This window comes from Megalobrama amblycephala, linkage group LG13 (assembly GCF_018812025.1).
Source record: "Megalobrama amblycephala isolate DHTTF-2021 linkage group LG13, ASM1881202v1, whole genome shotgun sequence".
Classification (NCBI taxonomy): domain Eukaryota; kingdom Metazoa; phylum Chordata; class Actinopteri; order Cypriniformes; family Xenocyprididae; genus Megalobrama; species Megalobrama amblycephala.
The window spans coordinates 19,129,153-19,147,996 of NC_063056.1; the positions used below are offsets into that span (position 1 = coordinate 19,129,153).

The 18,844-nt window shown below is 41.7% G+C and overlaps 2 protein-coding genes across 6 annotated transcripts in view; both read right to left on the minus strand.

Moving 5' to 3' along the window:
• The window catches only part of LOC125242905 (carcinoembryonic antigen-related cell adhesion molecule 20-like), a 151,332-nt gene that overhangs the window by 127,598 nt on the left and 4,890 nt on the right, over window positions 1-18,844 (minus strand). For 2 of the 5 annotated variants that reach the window (XM_048152002.1, XM_048151999.1), the window contains exon 8: window positions 16,298-17,275. The exons of 1 other annotated variant lie outside the window; for it this stretch is intronic. In XM_048152002.1, coding sequence (XP_048007959.1) covers window positions 17,156-17,275 — 120 coding nt within the window. In that variant the 3' untranslated portion in view covers window positions 16,298-17,155. Of the gene's footprint in view, window positions 1-16,297; window positions 17,276-18,844 lie in introns of those variants that run through there. 2 more of the 5 variants (XM_048152000.1, XM_048152001.1) reach the window with 2 other exon arrangements.
• LOC125242912 (glutamate receptor ionotropic, kainate 5-like) lies at window positions 1,771-14,688 on the minus strand. The gene is made up of 8 exons (XM_048152016.1): window positions 14,397-14,688; window positions 14,287-14,319; window positions 10,705-10,824; window positions 10,443-10,547; window positions 10,160-10,267; window positions 2,858-2,967; window positions 2,488-2,661; window positions 1,771-2,348 (listed from the first exon to the last, which is right to left on the minus strand). The coding sequence occupies exons 1-8, from the start codon at window positions 14,493-14,495 to the stop codon at window positions 2,192-2,194; spliced, it is 906 nt and encodes a 301-aa protein (XP_048007973.1). The 5' UTR covers window positions 14,496-14,688; the 3' UTR covers window positions 1,771-2,191.

An 18,844-nucleotide genomic window follows, 5' to 3' on the forward strand; every position in this document is an offset into this window, starting at 1 on the left:
AGATAAACTTAAACACATCAAATGTCTGTATTCCACACAAAATCTTTTGAATTTATAATTATAATTCAACTTATTGTTGTTCAGTCATGACAACTCTTGCAGTGATTTATAACCAGCATTTATTGGCATGGGGCATGGAATGTACATATGCTTGATTTTTGTGGACGAGATCTGCTACGTTGCTGCTGCTGAGCAAATATGAGGATTGTTCAGCTTAGTTCAAATAACAAACATAATATGGAAACATGCTGCTGCAAGAAAATTAGAGAAGACCCATAGCAGAACTCCACAGGTGGAGCTGGGGAGGAGGAGGGTAAAACAAGAGTTCCATGACTGAACTATGGACTTTTTAATTATTAACAAAATGCAATTAGAACATAATTTTATTATTATTTTATTTTATGCAGTCCTGCCACTGTTTAATCTTCCACCAATAAAAAAAGTATAATACAATTGTGATGCTCAGGAAGTGACATCATTTGGATAATTTCTACAGCATGACAATTAAATAATAATATTACATTTTCTCAGTTTTAGTCTTGACAGCTTATATGAAGTTTGTCTGCAACTAATTGTAGAAAAATATTTTTCTTTAATTTATGGCAAATTTATACAAGTTAATCAATAACTATAAACCATAATTTGGTCCCAAACTGGAGATGGCTTAATTTAGGCTAATTTTGCAAACTTGGGGTCTAGTAAACTTTTACGTATTTTTTAAATGTTATAAAAATTTTATTTTTAAATTACATCAATAAAGATGTTTTAAAGTCAACATGAAATTAAAATCCACCCTATCTATTTTCTAAATGCTTGTTATTGATCTTGTTGTAAGTGATTCAGCCATTGATATATTTCAGGTGTGTTTCTTTCAAGGAGGCAAGGAAGGCGGTGCCTCCTCAAAAAAAAATTCTATTACAAAAATAGAACAAAGCAAATATTACAAAATGTGACCTAAAAAGTGTATAAATCACTCATTGGTACCACTTTATATTAGATGCCCTTAACTACTATGTACATCAAAAATAAGGACAGTGTACTTATTGTGTTTATATTGTATTGCAAAACAGTTTTGCTGCTATTGAGGTAGGATACGGATAATATTTGGTGGTATGGGTAGGTTTAAGGGTGGGTTAAGGTGTAAGGGATGGGTCAACAGTGTAATTATAAACATAATTAAAGAAATAGATTTAATTACATGCAGGTACTTTTAAAATATAAGTACAATGTAAAAACATGTATGTACACAATAAGTGCATTGTATCAAATTATTAAATTCAATGTAAGTACATAGTAGTTATGGCCACCTAATATAAAATGGGACCCACTCAATTTTCTAAAGTAATGCTGTCCAACTGCAACACCAGCGGGTAAAGTTACAGCGAGAAGCCTCCCCTGAGCCCATTGAGTTTTAACAGAACGCTAGAGCGTGCGGTGGGATTGGTGGGGGTAATTGAGAATGAAAGTGGGAAAGTCATGTTAGAGGAGGCAATGCCTTCATCGCACTATGGTTGGATATGATTGGTTATGATTGGTTTATGATTGATTTCATTTTCTTGCATGTTCATGAATCAGTCTGAAGAAAAAAAAATATTTTGGCGTTAATGGGAGGACTAATTAAAAAGTAAGTAAACAATTCCACTTAGATAGCACCATTTTATGTCATGTCAAAATCAAACTTGAAGTGGCCTGAAAACATGATGGCTGTGGGGGTTTTTTTAGTGAGCAATCAGCTTGGGGAATTTAAAGTTACTTTTTCGTGTCTGTGAACAGTGCGTTTACCGCTGATGAAAATAACTTGACTTTTCAAAAGAACAGCTGAACATCAGTTCACAAATAAAATATAGACAGAAAATCCCCACCCTGCATTGTTTTTTTTTTCTATTTCAATATTTTTTGTTAAAAAAAAAAAGTTTCACTTTCAACTGTAAATATGTTCTTAATGTTGGTAATAGAGGTGCAAAATAGAAAATGAATAGAAAATGAAACATCTTGTAATATATATAGTGTGACCTCCTCTCCTGAGGTTGATAATCAACATTTTCTGAAGGATAACAAGAAGTTTGGAACACCAAACAGTGTACAGTATTTATGGAAATTCCGTACTATTTATTATGGCCACATAACATACACAGTACAGATGTGTGTAAACTTATATATTAGTATCAAATGATTTGTACCATAAAAAAGGTCATGGTGCTTCCTCCATGAATGGTGCCGTACTGGATATTAGTTTGATCTGCCAGGTCATCAGGTTTGATTTGATTGGCACTTCCATTCTCTGCACTGTCAGAAAAGCAGCCAGATTCGCTGTGTATGAGGAGATTATTATAAGAGTGAATGCCCACCTAAAAAAGAGAGAGAGAGACGAAATAAATGATGGAAGCAGAGTGCAAAAAGCCCATAGCTGTGCTGTGTAATGTGTCCATTGACTCTGTTAAAACAACTATCAACACATATGGAGCTGCAGCACACTCTCAAACTCACCAGACCCCACTAACGCAGTGTGTGGACAGGGCTCGGGGCATGATCTCTGACCCCTGCTGCATGAAGCTTCCGATAGGAAACCACAGGCTGTTTCCTAGTGTGTACTGATTTTCCAGCAGGTCTCTGCGCTCACGCAGACACGGATGAGGGTTATACCATTCATACGGGCTCAACCTGACACAAGTACCCAGAGAGAGAGATAGAGAAAAAGACTTAATTTAGTTCTCTGAAATAAAGTATTAATATCTTAAATAAATTCATGTTGTTTTAAAGAGGTATCGATATTTTTTACTGGAAAACTATAAAAACACACTGATTAAGACAATGATTTTAGCAGTTTTTGAGTGTGCTGGTGTGCATTTGTGTGTACCTAGCAGAAAGAAAAAGCACACAGCTGACAGCGAGGTAAGCCAGCAGCATGAAGAGCCAAACAGCCGGTGAGAAGGGATCCAGGAAGGAGAAATAACCTGGCTTCCTGCCCTGAGAGACAGTGGAATAGAAAGAGAGGTAAATGAAAGTGACAGGAATAAAAGCCAAAAAGGATTAGGTACTCTATGAATATTCAATCTATTAATTAACATAAATATAGTAAATGCAGTATTACTAGGCATTTAGACACATTATCTATCATCTGTCTATCTATCTGTCTGTCTGTCTATCTATCCATCTATCCATGATCCATCCATCCATCCATCTATTACCCTTAGTTATCCAGATTTTAATCTCTGTAATGGCTGTTATCATTCAGGACAGGACAAGCAGAGAAGTTCACACCGAATTTCAAATATCAGGCTATTCACCCCAATGTGTATCATCTCATCCTCTGTTCATTTAAATGTGTTTTAATCTTGCATGTTTTACTCTGGCCACAAGATGGCGCTATTGATCAAAGCTATACACTGGAGTCGGCACAAATTAAGCAGAACTAACCAGTTCCCTTTCGTGGGAACTATCGACGCTGCGTGACAACGCATTGGGAACCTTCTGCGTGATGTCGTCACTGAAGCACTCATGTATCTAACCAATCGCGTAGCGAGACGTCAGAGACGGGTGACGTCACGGACCAGGAAACTATAAAGCACACCCGGATGCAGAGCACGCTAGCTTCTGTGTCTTCAGCAAGCACTCTATGTTATCGTGTGTCTTATTTGGTGTTGTTTGTCTTATTTCATATAAACAAGTCACGATATCTTTGTCTGAGGACAAGAGTATCTCACACCAATCCATATATATATATTTATAAAAAAGACACGTATTATGGCGAGAAATGGGAGTTGAGTAAGCCCGGGCAGCTCTCGAGGGAGCCGTCTGTGTGCACTATAAAAAAGAAACTCGCTCTCAGAATACTGTGTTCCAGTGTTCCCCACGGATCGCGAAAAAGAAGCCATTCGTGGGGTTCACAAATGGATCTGACAGAGGGGTTAGAGAGGGGTTAGAGACGGGCGCTGCCCTTTCTCTGCCCTTACCTGCCAGATTCAGTGCCGTCTCCCAGGTGGAAGCACGCTCTGCGGTTTCTTCCCTGGGTTGAGGCACCGGTATTTCACATGCCCAGCTCTGAGGAGGTGGATATTGTGATATCGATCTGAGGACTCGCCACCTCACACACATCGTGTTAGGGAGTGGAGCATGCACGTCAGTTCGAAAACAAAGCAGCTGACGGTTCATTCATAAAAATGTCCCGGAGTGTAAAGAAAGAAATGCACTAGCGGGAGTTTTTATCTCCACTCCTGTTGGCTTTATTCTCAAGGGAATAAAAGTCTAACACGAGGCTTAGATCTCGCGTTTGCCGAGGCAGCGCGTGGATTAAGCCTGCAATAAGGAGCTCGAATCTCACGTTTGCCGAGGCAGCGCGTAGATTAAGTGTGCAACAAAAAATATACGGCTCGCTCGGATCTTGCGTTTGCCGAGGCTGCGCATAGATTGCGTGCACGTAGTATATATTGTATATAATGTGTTTATATATATCTGGAGGGAACTGAGCAGACGGGAGTTTCCCTTTCTCTCTTTCCCTATAATACTTTGCAAACTATTACGAGCTATAATTCTCTTTGTATTCTAATATATTCAGCCTGTCATTTTTGACTGTTTTGGGCTGCATTTAATTTAAGGATTAAATGAAATATTGAATACATTAAATTCTGAGGAATTTAAAGGAAAAGGGTGTCACCACCCTTGCTCCCCCGCAGAAAGCTTGGGGACCGGGACAGGTGACACAGCTGAAGTCTTTGTGAAGTAAGACAGATCTGCGGACTGTTATTATCACCAAGAAGGCTTCATGAGGGCAGCCCCCTCCGGAGGGGGTCCTGTGTTAGAATATCTGACACCCGTCCCCCTTTGGTGCCCTCAGGAGGCCGTTATGCTAACTCTGCCACCCAGTGTGCGTCAGGGCGCAGCGGTCTCCACCGACCCTCCGAGGAGAGCCGGTCATGACTTGATTCGTCTGTTTTCTGCCGGTGCGCCGCTCCAGAACGTCGACTCAAGTGCTCAAAAACACCAGAGGCCAGTCTCGAGAGACTGGTTCCCTTAGTAGATTTTATGGCAGAATGGAAACTTCTACCGAATATATCAAAATGGGTGCTGCTCATCATAGAAAAGGGTTACAGGGCCTCGCCCGCCCAGATTCAATGTTGTCTTTCCCGCCCAGATTCAATGGGGTTTTTCCCATAGTGGTGACCCCCGAGCAGTCTCTGGTTATGGAACAAGAGGTTATGACACTCTTGCGAAAAGGAGCTATAGAAAGGGTTCCTCCTCCCAGCAAGCTGTCAGGCTTCTACAGCCGCTACTTCATTGTTCCAAAGAAGGATGTGTCCTATCATAGATTTACATGTGTTAAATCGCTCAATATGAAAGCTCAAATTCAAGATGCTTACACTTAAACAGATTATCCCACAGATCAGGTCCGAGGACTGGTTTGTGGCGATAGACCTGAGAGAGGTGTACTTTCAGGTGTCTATCCATCCTTCTCACAGGAAGTTCCTCAGGTTTGCTTTCGGGGGCAAAGCTTACCAATACAGGGTTCTTCCTTTCGGCCTGTTATTATCACCCCGCACATTCACGAAGTGCGTGGATGCAGTGCTGGCTCCACTGAGACTCCAGGGCATCCGCGTACTGAATTACATAGAAAGTGATTCTAGCTCAATCAGAGCAACTAGCAGTTCAGCATCGAGTTGCTGTTCTGTCCCATATGAAGAGGCTTGGGCTGAGGCTCAATGCCAAAAAGAGTGTGCTAGTTCCGGCTCAGATTACCACTTATCTAGGTGTAGTTTGGGACTCCACCGCGATGCAGACACATTTGTCTCCTGCTCGTGTGAGTTCCATTCTCGCAGCCGTGAAAGGGGTGAAGTTAGGCCAGTCACTCACTGTAAAACAGTTCCAGAAACTGTTGGGTCTGATGGCAGCTGCGTCCAACGTCATACCTTTTGGCCTTCTGCACATGAGACTCTTACAGTGGTGGCTCAGGACCAGGGGATTTTCTCCGAGGGGAAATCCTTTTCGCATGATCAAAGTTGCGCGGCAATGCCTTCGTGCTCTGGCCATGTGGAAAGATCCCTGGTTCCTGTCCCAGGGACCCGTGCTGGGGACTTCTGGTCGTCGTGTAATGCTTACGACAGATGCTTCCCTCACGGGCTGGGGGGCGATCACGAGTGGTCGCTCAGCTCAGGCTCTATGGGAGGTCCATCAACTCTCCTGGCACATAAATCGGCTGGAGATGATGGCGGTGTTTCTAGCATTAAAACACTTTCTCCCAGACCTGAGAGGCCATCACGTGTTGGTCCGCACGGACAACACGCGGTGGTCTCAGATATAAACCATCAGGGGGGTCTGCGGTCTCGCCAACTTTACTACTTGGCCCGTCGGATCCTCCTATGGTCCATAGGGAAGCTGCTCTCTCTGAAGGCAGCTTACATCCCGGGGTATAAAGGGAGCAGACGCCCTGTCGAGGCAGGGGCCGAGGCCCAGGGAGTGGAGACTCCACCCAGAAGTGGTGGATCTCCTATGGAAAAATTTCGGTCGAGCGGAAGTCGACCTATTTGCTTTGGGAGAGTCAACCCAGTGACCACTCTGGTACTCCCTAACACATCCAGCACCTCTGGGTCTGGATGCTATGGTACAGACGTGGCCGAGGCTACGTCTGTACGCATTTCCCCCGATCGCCTTGCTCCCGGGAGTTCTGGAGAAATTATACCGGGAAGGGGTCAGCCTAATACTGGTAGCCCCCTTCTGGCCAACCAGAATATGGTTCTCGGACCTAGTGTCCTTACTAAATGGCTCCCCAATGGAGCTTCCCCTTAGACAGGACCTCCTGTCGCAAGCGGGCGGCTCGATAATACATCCCCGCCCAGAACTGTGGAAGCTATGGGCCTAGCCTCTGAGGGGGCCAGGCTCATAGATGCTGGTCTTCCAACTGAGGTTGTGGAGACCATCCTTAACTCCAGAGCTCCCGCCACGAGGAAGCTTTATTCCTATAAATGGAATTTATTTTCTGCTTGGTGCAGACAGAATAATATGGACCCTGTCCACCCTCCTGTCAGCTTTGTGCTAAGATTTCTCCAAGAAAAATTCTCGGAGGGCCTATCGCCTTCAACCTTGAAGGTTTATGTCGCGGCTATCTCAGCCTTTCATGCTTCTCTTGAGGGTGGCTTCTCGGTGGGTCGAGACCCCCTCGTTACTCGCTTCCTCCGTGGCACACTGAGGTTGAGGCCAGCCTGGGACCTGGCTGTGGTATTACAAGGGTTAGCTGAGGCTCCCTTCGAACCACTCTCACTGTAAAACCGTTTCAGAGACGGTTGGGTCTGATGGCAGCTGCGTCCAACGTGATTACTATTGGCCTTCTGCACATGAGACCCTTACAGTGGTGGCACAGGACCAAGGGGTTTTCCCTGAGGGGAAATCCTTTTCGCATGATCTAAGTCACGCGGCGATGCCTTCGTGCTCGGGTCATGTGGAAAAAGCCTTGATTCCTGTCCCAGGGACCCATGCTGCCGCCACGAGGAAGTTGTATGCCTACAAATGGAATTTGTTTTCTACCTGGTGTAGAAACAATAATACGGACCCTGTCCTTTCTTCTATTAGCTGTGTGCTAAAATCCCTCCAGGAAAAATTCTCGGAGGTCCTATCTCACTCAACCTTGAAGGTTTACATTGCAGCAATTTCAGCATGTCATGCTCCTCTTGAGGGGAATATCTCGGTAGGTCGAGACCCCCTCGTCACATGCTTCCTCCGTGGCACACTGAGGTTGAGGCCTCCAGTGCGCACAAGGGTTCCGGCCTGGGACTTGGCCGTGGTCTTACAGGGGTTAGCTGAGGCTCCCTTTGAACCACTAGAGGAGGTTCCTGAGAGGTTCCTCACTCTTAAAACGATTCTTTTATTGGCTATCACTTCTCTGAAGCGGATAGGAGACTTACAAGCACTTTCTGTTGCTCCTTCTTTTCTTGAATTTGCTCCAGGAATGGTGAAAGCATTCCTGTATCCTAGACCGGGTTATGTCCCAAAGGTCCCTACCAATGTCCCAGGCCCCACTGTGCTTCAGGCCTTCTATCCTCCTCCATTTGAATCTGCGGATCAGGAAAAATTTTATCTGCTGTGCCCAGTAAGGGCTTTGGATGCTTATGTCCACAGAGCTGCCCTGTGGCGTAAGTCAGATCAATTGTTTGTCTGTTATGGGTCCCCTAAAAAAGGCGGCCCAGCATCGAAGCAGAGAATGAGCAAGTGGGTGGTCGAGGCCATCTCACTTGCCTATGAAGCGGCCGGACAGCCTTCTCCTTTGAATGTTCGCGCCCATTCAACTAGGGGTATGGCGGCATCAAAAGCTTTGATGTCAGGAGTTTCCATGGGTGATATATGTGATGCAGCTGGATGGTCATACCAGCACACATTTATTAAGTATTATAACCTTGATATCGGCTCCACTCTGGGGTCCTCCGTTTTGTCAAGATAACTTTGACAAGTGTTTGAGCTACGGCTCAGTTGGGATTGCGTTCCCAATGCGTTGTCACGCAGCGTCGATAGTTCCCACGAAAGGGAACGTCTCGGGTTACAGATGTAACCCTGGTTCCCTGAGTAGGGAACGAGACGCTGCGTCTCTTGCCGTACCCCTGCACACTTGCGAGTGCTTGCTTCAGACTTATTCAGAAGCTAGCGTGCTCTGCATCCGGGTGTGCTTTATAGTTTCCTGGTCCGTGACGTCACCCGTCTCTGACGTCTCGCTACGCGATTGGTTAGATACATGAGTGCTTCAGTGACGACATCACGCAGAAGGTTCCCAATGCGTTGTCACGCAGCGTCTCGTTCCCTACTCAGGGAACCAGGGTTACATCTGTAACCCGAGACGTTTTCCGTGTGAGTGAGTGTGGGTCAGGATTTTTGTTATAAAACACTTGGTCTCTCTAAGGTTATTAAAACCTTAAATCAGTTCCCATGAGTTTAATTTCTTAATGAAAATTAATTACAAATTAATTACTTTATATATCAATTTCTTATTCAAATTAATCACAATATTTGATTAACATTTTATTATAAGTCTCAGAAACATTATCACAGATTCAATGAACTATATACAAACAGATGCTATGAAAATTACCAGAACAAAGTAAATAAGTAGGCTACACATAATTGGGAAGTCAAGGTTTTAGGTTTTCTAACAACATCTCGGCGGTTATTGACCAGCTTTGAATAGTTCTGTCCTTGGCCCCATTGAGTTTAGAAGTGGTGCCCTCAAGCAAGGCAATGTCTCAAGTAAGAAAGCCAGATGGAAGTAGAAGAGGTGGATGGTTCAATCCATAGTTTTAGGATACCTGCAGCCTATAGGATCCTCTTTTGATGAATATTTACCTGAAGTGTAGTCATCTAAGAGCAAGAAGAATATGGAGTCCTGAGGTATTTCTAGATGTGAAATATCAGAGAGGGCCATACATACCACCTTAGGACATTCCTAGAACATGTGCAAATACGAAGCTACTATAGAATTATTACATAGATGACAATAAGAATCAATAAACCTGGAGTAATGTAAGCCCTATTAATAAGTTTATAGTGGATCATCTGATGCACCTTGTTCTTAGATGCAATTAAACATCTGGCCCATATGACATCCCAATCAGGTTTAGTTGTTACTTCCTTTTCCTAGGAATAAATAGCTGGTATATAGGAGTACTGTTGAAAGAGAATAGAGATTTGAAAGAGAAAGAGAATAGAGACTTTAGAGACTAAGCCACTTGAGGGGGTGTTAAAGTCCATCCACTTCCACAAAGAATGTGAAAGTATATTAGCAGACCAGGGAACTCCATAGGTTTTTAGAGCTGACCTCAGTCTTAAATATAAGAAAATGTTGACATGATTTGAGGCCCTGCATCTTGCATATTGAGGATGCATCTTGCATCCTGTTAGTTAAAATTACAGAAATGTGTGTCTATATTTTGTAATATCTTTTGACTAGTTTTGCTAAAATGAAATGACCATGTAAGCTAACTGTGAATTCCTCAATAATGACTTTGTTCTTTCCATCATGATAGGCATACTGTAAATTGTCTTTCTATTGAGTAAATAATGAATTAAGTGTTTAAGTGGGCTGAGCATTATAGAGTTCTGCACAGGATTTACAGATGTAGATGTGGTAAACATTGTGTGAACATAATTGGCTATCTGGGCCTGCTGTAGTGCAGTTGGTCCTCACCAGTATGGTGGTGATGATGAGGCTCTTGTTAGCCAGAGTCTCAGAGGTGTTGATGTCCAGACTGGTGGAGTTCATCAGGAGAGTGTTATTAGAGTACCAGATCCCAATCTAACACAGAGATTGTTGAGAAATTAAGCAATCAAATCAAAGATGGTAGCACTATTTAAAATGTGTGTGTGTGTGTATGTGTACTTATATAATGTTAAAACTATAACAACAGTAGATGTCTATGGCATGTCCCCATTTAGGTATCTGAGTAAATGTGTATGCGTGTGTCTTTAACCTCTTTGTGGCCTCCCCTGTGCTTCTCCAGAATATGGAGGGTGTAATTGGTCCTCTGGCCTTTACTGTTGAACTCAACTCGACCTGTCAAACCATCATACTCCACCTGATCAAAACATGGGAAGAGAGAGAAAGTCAATAGAAACAGCTATGTTACTTTAAATAACACAATGGGTGTTCTCTAAGCTGAAAACAATCCTGGAGGACTTTCAAGTGGTTGAATAAACACACACACACACACACACACACACACACAGACTGACCATACGCAGGTAGTTCATGAGGCTGGTTCCGTGTTGCCAGATTTGAGGGGAGGTGCAGCTGAGAGGCTTGATGCCAATCTCCTGACTCCGGTTGAGTTCCTGCACTGCACTCACCACCACATGGGTGATTGACTCCAGTCTGCTCCTCTTTGCCTCGCTGTTGAATTGTTTGTGTCTGTAGCTCCGTAGAGCTTTGTTTTGAATCTATTTATTATAATTACTTGTCTATTTAATCATTACCATATATCTGATATTGCATCGCATTAATCTGACATCAGTAGCATTTAATCTTTTAATCCAAATCGCTATCACAGCACGTTAGCATTTTGCTAGATACTGTTTTGGATGTGACTATCTTACTGAACTCTGTACATTGTTCGGGTCCGGCTGTAGAGCCCGCACAGCAGAGCAGTTGGGTGAAAAGTCAGATAATTCCCAACACATAGAAAATCTTTCACCTAGATATTATCACACAGAGACTGTGTCTGTACCCCGAATTAGTAAATACAAAAAACTTCCAAATCTATTTATGTCACAGTCTCCATCTGTCCTGGACTCCATCTCTCCTGGACTCCATCTCCCATCATCCTCCCTGGCCCTCACCTGCTCTCACTCCACCATCTGCTGATCACACACACCTGTACCCTGTCAGCACCTCATCACACAGGACTTTTAAGCACACCACTCACCTCCCTCAGTTGTCCAGTCACTGTTGTTTTGGATGTGTTCACCTGCTGTAGTATTTTGGATGTGTTTACCTGCCGTTTGAGTTATTTTGAAAACCTGCTTCTCCTGCCTTCTTCCTCCTATGGTCACACACCGTGACAATTTAAGGGTAAAAAATTAATTGATGTTCAACAAATAAAAAAGAGATAATACTGAAAAACAAATGATAAAGCTTAGGTTGTTGAATATTAGATCCCTTTCTTCAAAAGCACTTATTGTTATTGTATGATATTATCACAGACAATAATCTAGATGTGCTGTGTTTGACAGAAACCTGGCTAAAACCAGACGATTACATTACTTTAAATGAGTCTAGCCCTTAAGGTTACGATTATCGACACAATCCTCGTCAGAAAGGCAGAGGGGGAGGTGTTGCTGTAATTCCTTCAAATACAATTCTTTTGAAGTGATGGTGGTTTATGTAATGTTATGTAAGTTGACATTTGTGCTGGCTACTGTATACAGGCCACCAGGGCACCATACAGACTTTATCAAAGAATTTGCTGATTTTCTATCAGAGTCAGTACTAGCTGCGGATAAAGTCCTTGTTGCTGGTGATTTTAATACCCATGTAGATAATGAAAAGACGCATTGGGATTGGCATTTACAGACATTCTAAACTCTATTTGAGTTAGACAACATGTGTCAGACCCACTCATTGTCGTAATCATACTTTAGATCTAATATTGTCACATGGAATCGATATTGATGCCGTTGAAATTCCGCAGCAGAGCGATGACATCTCAGATCATTATTTAGTCTTGTGTATATTACATTTAGCCAAGGCTGCAAAACCGCCACCCAGCCATAAATATGGACCATCACTTCTACCACTAAAGATTGCTATATAAATAATCTTCCTGATCAGTTTCATCACCTTAGCAAACCAGATAGCTTAGAAGACCTCGATGTTGCAACAGAACTATTGACTCTCTCTTTTCCAGCACATTAGACTCAGTTGCTCCTCTGTGCTTAAAGAAGATTAAGGAAACTAATCCAACGCCGTGGTACAACGAGCATACTCAGGCCCTTAAGAGAGCTGCCAGAAAAATGGAGCGCAGATGGAAGAAAACAAAACTAGAAGTTTTCATCCACTAGATAGTGGATGAGCAGTCAAACATCATGGGCTTCTCATCATTCATTTCACATTTCATGGAGAGAATGATTGAGTACAGAAAGGCCTTAAAAATGCTAGATCTACTTATTTTTCAAATCTCTTAGAAGAAAATAAACACAACCCTAGGTATTTATTTGATGCAGTGGCTAAATTAATGAGAAATAGAGCTTCAACATCTGATATTTCCAAACAGCACAGCAGTAATGACTTTATGAATTTCTTGATTGTGTTTGTATCTCTCTATTAGTGTTACTGTATCTTAGTGCTGCATTTGACACTATCGATCACAACATTCTTTTGAATAGACTCGAAAATTAAGTTGGCATTAACGGAATTGCATTGGCATGGTTCAAATCATACTTATCTGAACGTTATCAGTTTGTAGTAGTAAACGAAGAGATGTCATATCGATCACAAGTTCAATATGGAGTACCGCAAGGATCAGTACTAGGCCCATTGCTTTTCACTTTGTACATGCTACCCTTGGGAGATATCATTAGGAAGCATGGTGTTAGTTTTCACTATTACGCTGATGATACTCAGCTCTATATTTCTTCGTGCCCTGACGAAACTTACCAAAAATTTAGAAAAAAACAGAGATTCTAATTATTGCACCAAAAACCTCTGCACATAACAACCTAGAATACTGTCTAACATGATGGCTGCTCTGTTAAGTCTTCTTCGTCAGTTAGGAACCTGGGTTTGCTCTTTGATACCAATCTTTCATTTGAAAGCCATGTTTCTAGCATCTGTAAAACCGCATATTTCCATCTTAAAAATATATCTAAACTACGACATATGCTCTCAATGACAAATGCGGAACAGTTAGTTCATGCTTTCATGACCTCAAGGCTTGATTACTGTAATGCTCTACTGGGTGCTTGTTCCGCTCGCTTGATAAATAAACTACAGCTGGTCCAAAATGCAGCAGCTAGAGTTCTTTCCAGAACCAGGAAGTATGACCATATTAGCCCGGTTCTGTCAACACTGCAGTGGCTACCTAGCTGTTAAACATCGTATAGATTTTAAAATCTTGTTACTTACTTACAAAGCACTAAATGGTTTAGCTCCCCAGTACCTGAGAGAGCTCTTAATGCATTATAGTCCTTCACGTCTATTGCGATCTCAGAATTCTGGACAGTTGATAATACCAAGAATATCAAAATCAACCGCAGGCGGTAGATCCTTTTCCTATTTAGCACCTAAACTTTGGAACAGTCTTCCTATCACTGTCCAGGCCGTATCCAGATGAGATGAAGAACCTGCATCTAGACATGATGATAACTCAGCCCTGACGTTTCAACTAAACTATCTCCTACAGAGGCCCATTTCCCTTTCCTTTCCATATGTATAGATAAAACGTTATCAAAATTATTCCAGTTGGCATAGATCAGTGGACACAACAAATCTTTCTGTATTATGCGGACCAGACAAGTAATTTGGCAAATATTTTTAAAAAGACCAAGCTTCTGCGCACATACACACTCAAACACGCAAACCTATAGACTAAACACGTAAATGAACGGCAAGAATGCATTAAAGGTATTCGGTCTACTTCACTAGGAAAGGTGTCATTTAAGTGGCCCCTAAAGTAATAATTAACAATTTTTACAACGGAAGTGTTAAAATTAAAAACCAACTTTAGCTCGATAAGAATTTTCCTATTGTCACTGTGAAGCTGCTTTGAAACAATATGTATTATGAAACGTGCTATATACATGAAGATGAATTGACTTGACATGGACTGCATCAAACAGCAGGGCCGATGACAGCTGAACACACAGAGAGGTTAGGGTGAGCAGTCTGTGTGTGATACATTGATCATTTTTTGTGTTTGTGTGTGTCTTACTGCTGGTCCGGGGTATGGGTTAATGTCACGGCCCTCTCTCCAGGACAGATTTAGGCTCCTGATAAACTCCAGGTAAAATGGGTGGGTGGTGTTAAACATTGAGAAGCCCACGATGTTTGACTGCTCATCCACTATATCATCCAACCACAGCAACGGGAAGTCCCGCACACACACAGGAATGACATCACACAAGGGGGAACATCAGTGTATGTGTGTATTAGAATTTTTAAAGACCAATTAATCGAGATAATTGGTATTTGAGTAGGCAATTATCAATATCTAATGATCGGCCATCATTAGATATTGTTAAAAAGTTTTGGTTTTTTTGGCGCACAAAAAATATTCTCATTGCTTTATAATATTAAGGTAGAACCAACGTAGGCCTACTCACATGAACTGTTTTAAATATGTTTTTAGTACCTTTATGGATCTCGAGAGAAAGTACCATTGCTGTCTATGCAGGCCTCACTGAGCCATCGGATTCAATCAAAAATATCTTAATTTGTGTTCCGAAGATGAATGAAGGTCTTACGAGTGTAGAACAACATGAGGGTGAGTAATTAATGACAGAATTTGTATTTTTGGGTGAACTAACCCCTTAATCGTAGGCATCGCTCACATCCATATTGATAAATGTCCAGTTTTCTGTCGTACGTTTGTTTCATAATCGAGGTCCACTGTCTTTTCTAATGGTGTGTTTGCAAGGGTTGTTTAGGAATAGGAAATGCATGTCCTGAGCTGAGTTTGAGACCACTGGTCTACGGGTTAAGATTGACCAGTAACTAAGGTTTCAGAAATGCATGCAAGGTTGGAGTAATGTGTCATTTGTTAGGGTAGACTAGTGATGAAATGATTCAATAGTGTAAAGTTTTTGCAGTGCATTCTGCTTTGGCGGCTTTTTGGGTGACTGAGCATATTGAATAGGCAGTGGAGCTCATCGATGAGAGAAATCACTCTGATTGGCTGTTCAGCTTTGTGAACCAGTGAAACCATCCTAAATTTGATCTTACGATCATTTCTCAGATGTGTGTACGTGCATACGCCTCTCTTTCAGATGTGAAATCTATAAATCGCAAATGATCTTGAACTTGCGCGCATCTGAATGGTTTTCAGTTTTCCGCATTGTATACGACATCTACTTAATGTCATTTACATATAAAAAATCACCACTCATCGTCCAAATCCTTTAATTTAGAATGGCGAGCTGCAAGAATAGCTTAGATTTACAAAAACCTGCAGTAATCTGACAAGGAAAAGTGCATATGTCTGCTCAGACCCTGATGTGGCGCTAAGTACTTTTCCACGTCAAAGACCGTTTTTATAAATAAAAGCGTTGGCGTGGATTTATGCTTACGCACACATGATCAAATCTGTGTGTATGCACGCTTTATAATGAGGCCCCTAGTGTTGAAGTGCTGAAAGTGGACAGTTTTGGTACCTGCAGTTTGTACAGAATTCATCCATGATGAAAATCATTCATTTTAATGATAAAAATACAACCAGTTTAACTCAGTACATCTGCCTTGATAAGTCCTTATCATTTGCATGTCAGTGTTATCACATTAAGTGATGTGATGTGAAGACCAAGTATGGCAACCCATACTCAGAATCTGTCCTCTGCAATTAACCCATCCAAGTTAGTGCACACATTAGTTGCAGTGAGTGAACACACACACACCTGGAGCCGTGGGCAGGCCGGCCGCATGGGGAGTGATTGCACGCTGGTATTGTGGATGGAAGTGAGTGCTGTTCATTCACTCCCCCCACCTACATTTTCCTGCCGGTATTGAGAATCAAACCCGCAACCTTCGGGTTACAATTCTGCCCACATCATGAAGAAAAAAAATACAGTATTGAATGTGGCCTTAAATATTCCAAAGTGATAAAAACCAGAACCAGAAGGTGGAATGAATAAGAAATGAACCCTTTATTCTGAGCAAAGAAAATTGAAATAACAGGAAAGTATTTAAATTACATTCTTTGAAGAAGATAATAAACAATACATTTCTTTACCAAAACTCCCTATTTTTGACCATGTCACTTCCTTGTTTCTTTCCCTTGATTGACGTTGTGTTCAGGTCTAAAGGTGAATCTACTCAACAACGTAACCTGTTTTTATTACCCACTATCACAGTTCTTTTATTTCCCAGTGAAAGAAAGAATGAGGAAAGAATGAAAGAAAGAATGAGGATGTATCTAATGATATCTGATAAACTGTTGGGTGTGTGTGTGATCAATACTAGCTAAATATTAGCTATAGTAACTTATAAATTATAAATAAATATAATTTAGAAAACTAGCCAAAATATTTATTAAATCAACACGGATGAGATGGGAAACATGTAGGACAGCTGTTAAATCTGTTCTACTGAGTTCTGTGTGCATAGATTCAGTGTAGGCCTGCATTAGAAGAAAGAAAGAAAGAAAGAAAGAAAGAAAGAAAGAAAGAAAGAAAGAATGTATACAGCCTGACAGATCATCTGGCAGTAGATGTTTCAGTGTCTTCACTTCCTAGCTAAACTCAGGAGGAGGGTTTGATACCTGAATAGAGACGTTACACAAGTATAAAATAAAAGAATCCAACCAAATGATTTACTTATTTTTACTACAAGACTGCAGGACAGAATAAATAGCACTTATTTTGTGATGCAACCAAAGCACACATATAGTATAATGCTGTACAATGGGACAGACTCAAATATTATTAACCTGGTCACCTGAGCTGAAGGACATCTTGGTCTGTTTGAAACTCAATGCTTTTAGTTTTCATACTCATTTTGTCCGAAATTCACATATATAGCAGATTGACTCTTCTTCACCGGAACCGGTCCATCTCCCCTTGTCTTCTGGATATTAGTCATTTCTTCATAGTGTGAGTCCTACAAATAGTTATTTGTTTTTCTTAAATTATAATCACAACATCAGACACAATGATGTCTCTTGAGGTAAAATTCTGATAAAATGTTAATGATGCTGATATTTAAATCATGAAACAGTAATCCCACTACTAAACAGTGGTAATGTCTATCATGAGTGACTTTTTTGTCAGTAATATCCATTGTTTAATTGCGATCCTCAGTATGTCTTTGTGCAGTAATACACTATATTGCCAAAAGTATTGGGACACATCTCCAAATCACTTAATTCAGGTGGTCCAATCACTTCCATGGCCACAGGTGTATAAAATCAAGCACCTAGGCATGCAGACTACTTCTACAAACATTTGTGAAAGAATGGGTCGCTTTCTCAGGAGCTCAGTGAAATCAAGCGTGGTACCATGATAAGTTGCCACCTCTGCAATAAGTGCATTCATGAAATTTCCTCACAATTAAATATTCCACAGTAAACTGTTAGTGGTATTATAACAAAGTGGAAGCAATTGGGAACAACAGCAACTCAGCCATGAAGTGGTAGGCCATGTAAAACAGAGTGGGCTCAGCGCATGCTGAGGCGCACAGTGTGCAGAAGACGGCAACTTTCTGCTGGGTAAATAGCTACAGACCTCCAAACTTCATGTGGCCTTCAGATTAGCTCAAGAACAGTGCGTAGAGAGCTTCATGGAATGGGTTTCCATGGCCGAGCAGCTGCATCCAAGCCTTACATCACCAAGTGCAATGCAAGGCGTCAGATGCAGTGGTGTAAAGTACACCGCCACTGGACTCTAGAGCAGTGGAGACATGTTCTCTGGAGTGACGAATCACGCTTCTCTGTCTGGCCAGACTGATGGACAAGTCTGGGTTTGGCGTTGCCAGGAGAACAGTACTTGCCTGACTGCATTGTGCCAAGTGTAAAGTGTGGTGGAGGGGGGATTATGGTGTGGGGTTGTTTTTCAGAGGTTGGTCTTGGCCCCTTAGTTCCAGTGAAAGGAACTCTTAATGCTTCAGCATACCAAGACATTTTGGACAATTTCATGCTCCCAACTTTATGGGAACAGTTTAGGGATGGCCCCTTCCTGTTCCAACATGACTGCGCACCAGTGCACAAAGCAAGGTCCATAAAGACATGGATGAGCGAGTTTGGTGTGGAGGAACTTGACTGACCTGCACAGAGTCCTGACCTCAACCTGATAGAACCCCTTTGGGATGAATTAGAGTGGAGACTGCGAGCCAGGCCTTCTCGCCAACATCAGTGCCTGACCTCACAAATGCGCTTCTAGAAGAATGGTCAAAAATTCACATAAACACACTCCTAAACCTTGTGGGAAACCTTCTCAGAAGAGTTGAAGCTGTTATAGCTGCAAAGGGTGGGCCAACTCCATATTAAACCCTACAGATTAAGAATAGGATGTCATTAAAGTTCATGTGCATGTAAAGGCAGATGTCCCAAAACTTTTGGCAATATAGTGTATGTTAAAGATTAAAGTCCAGTTGAGCTGACAGTAAAAATACACTCATCCCTCCTGCTATAAAACCATAAACTCTATTACCACTATGAGATAAAAGACACAA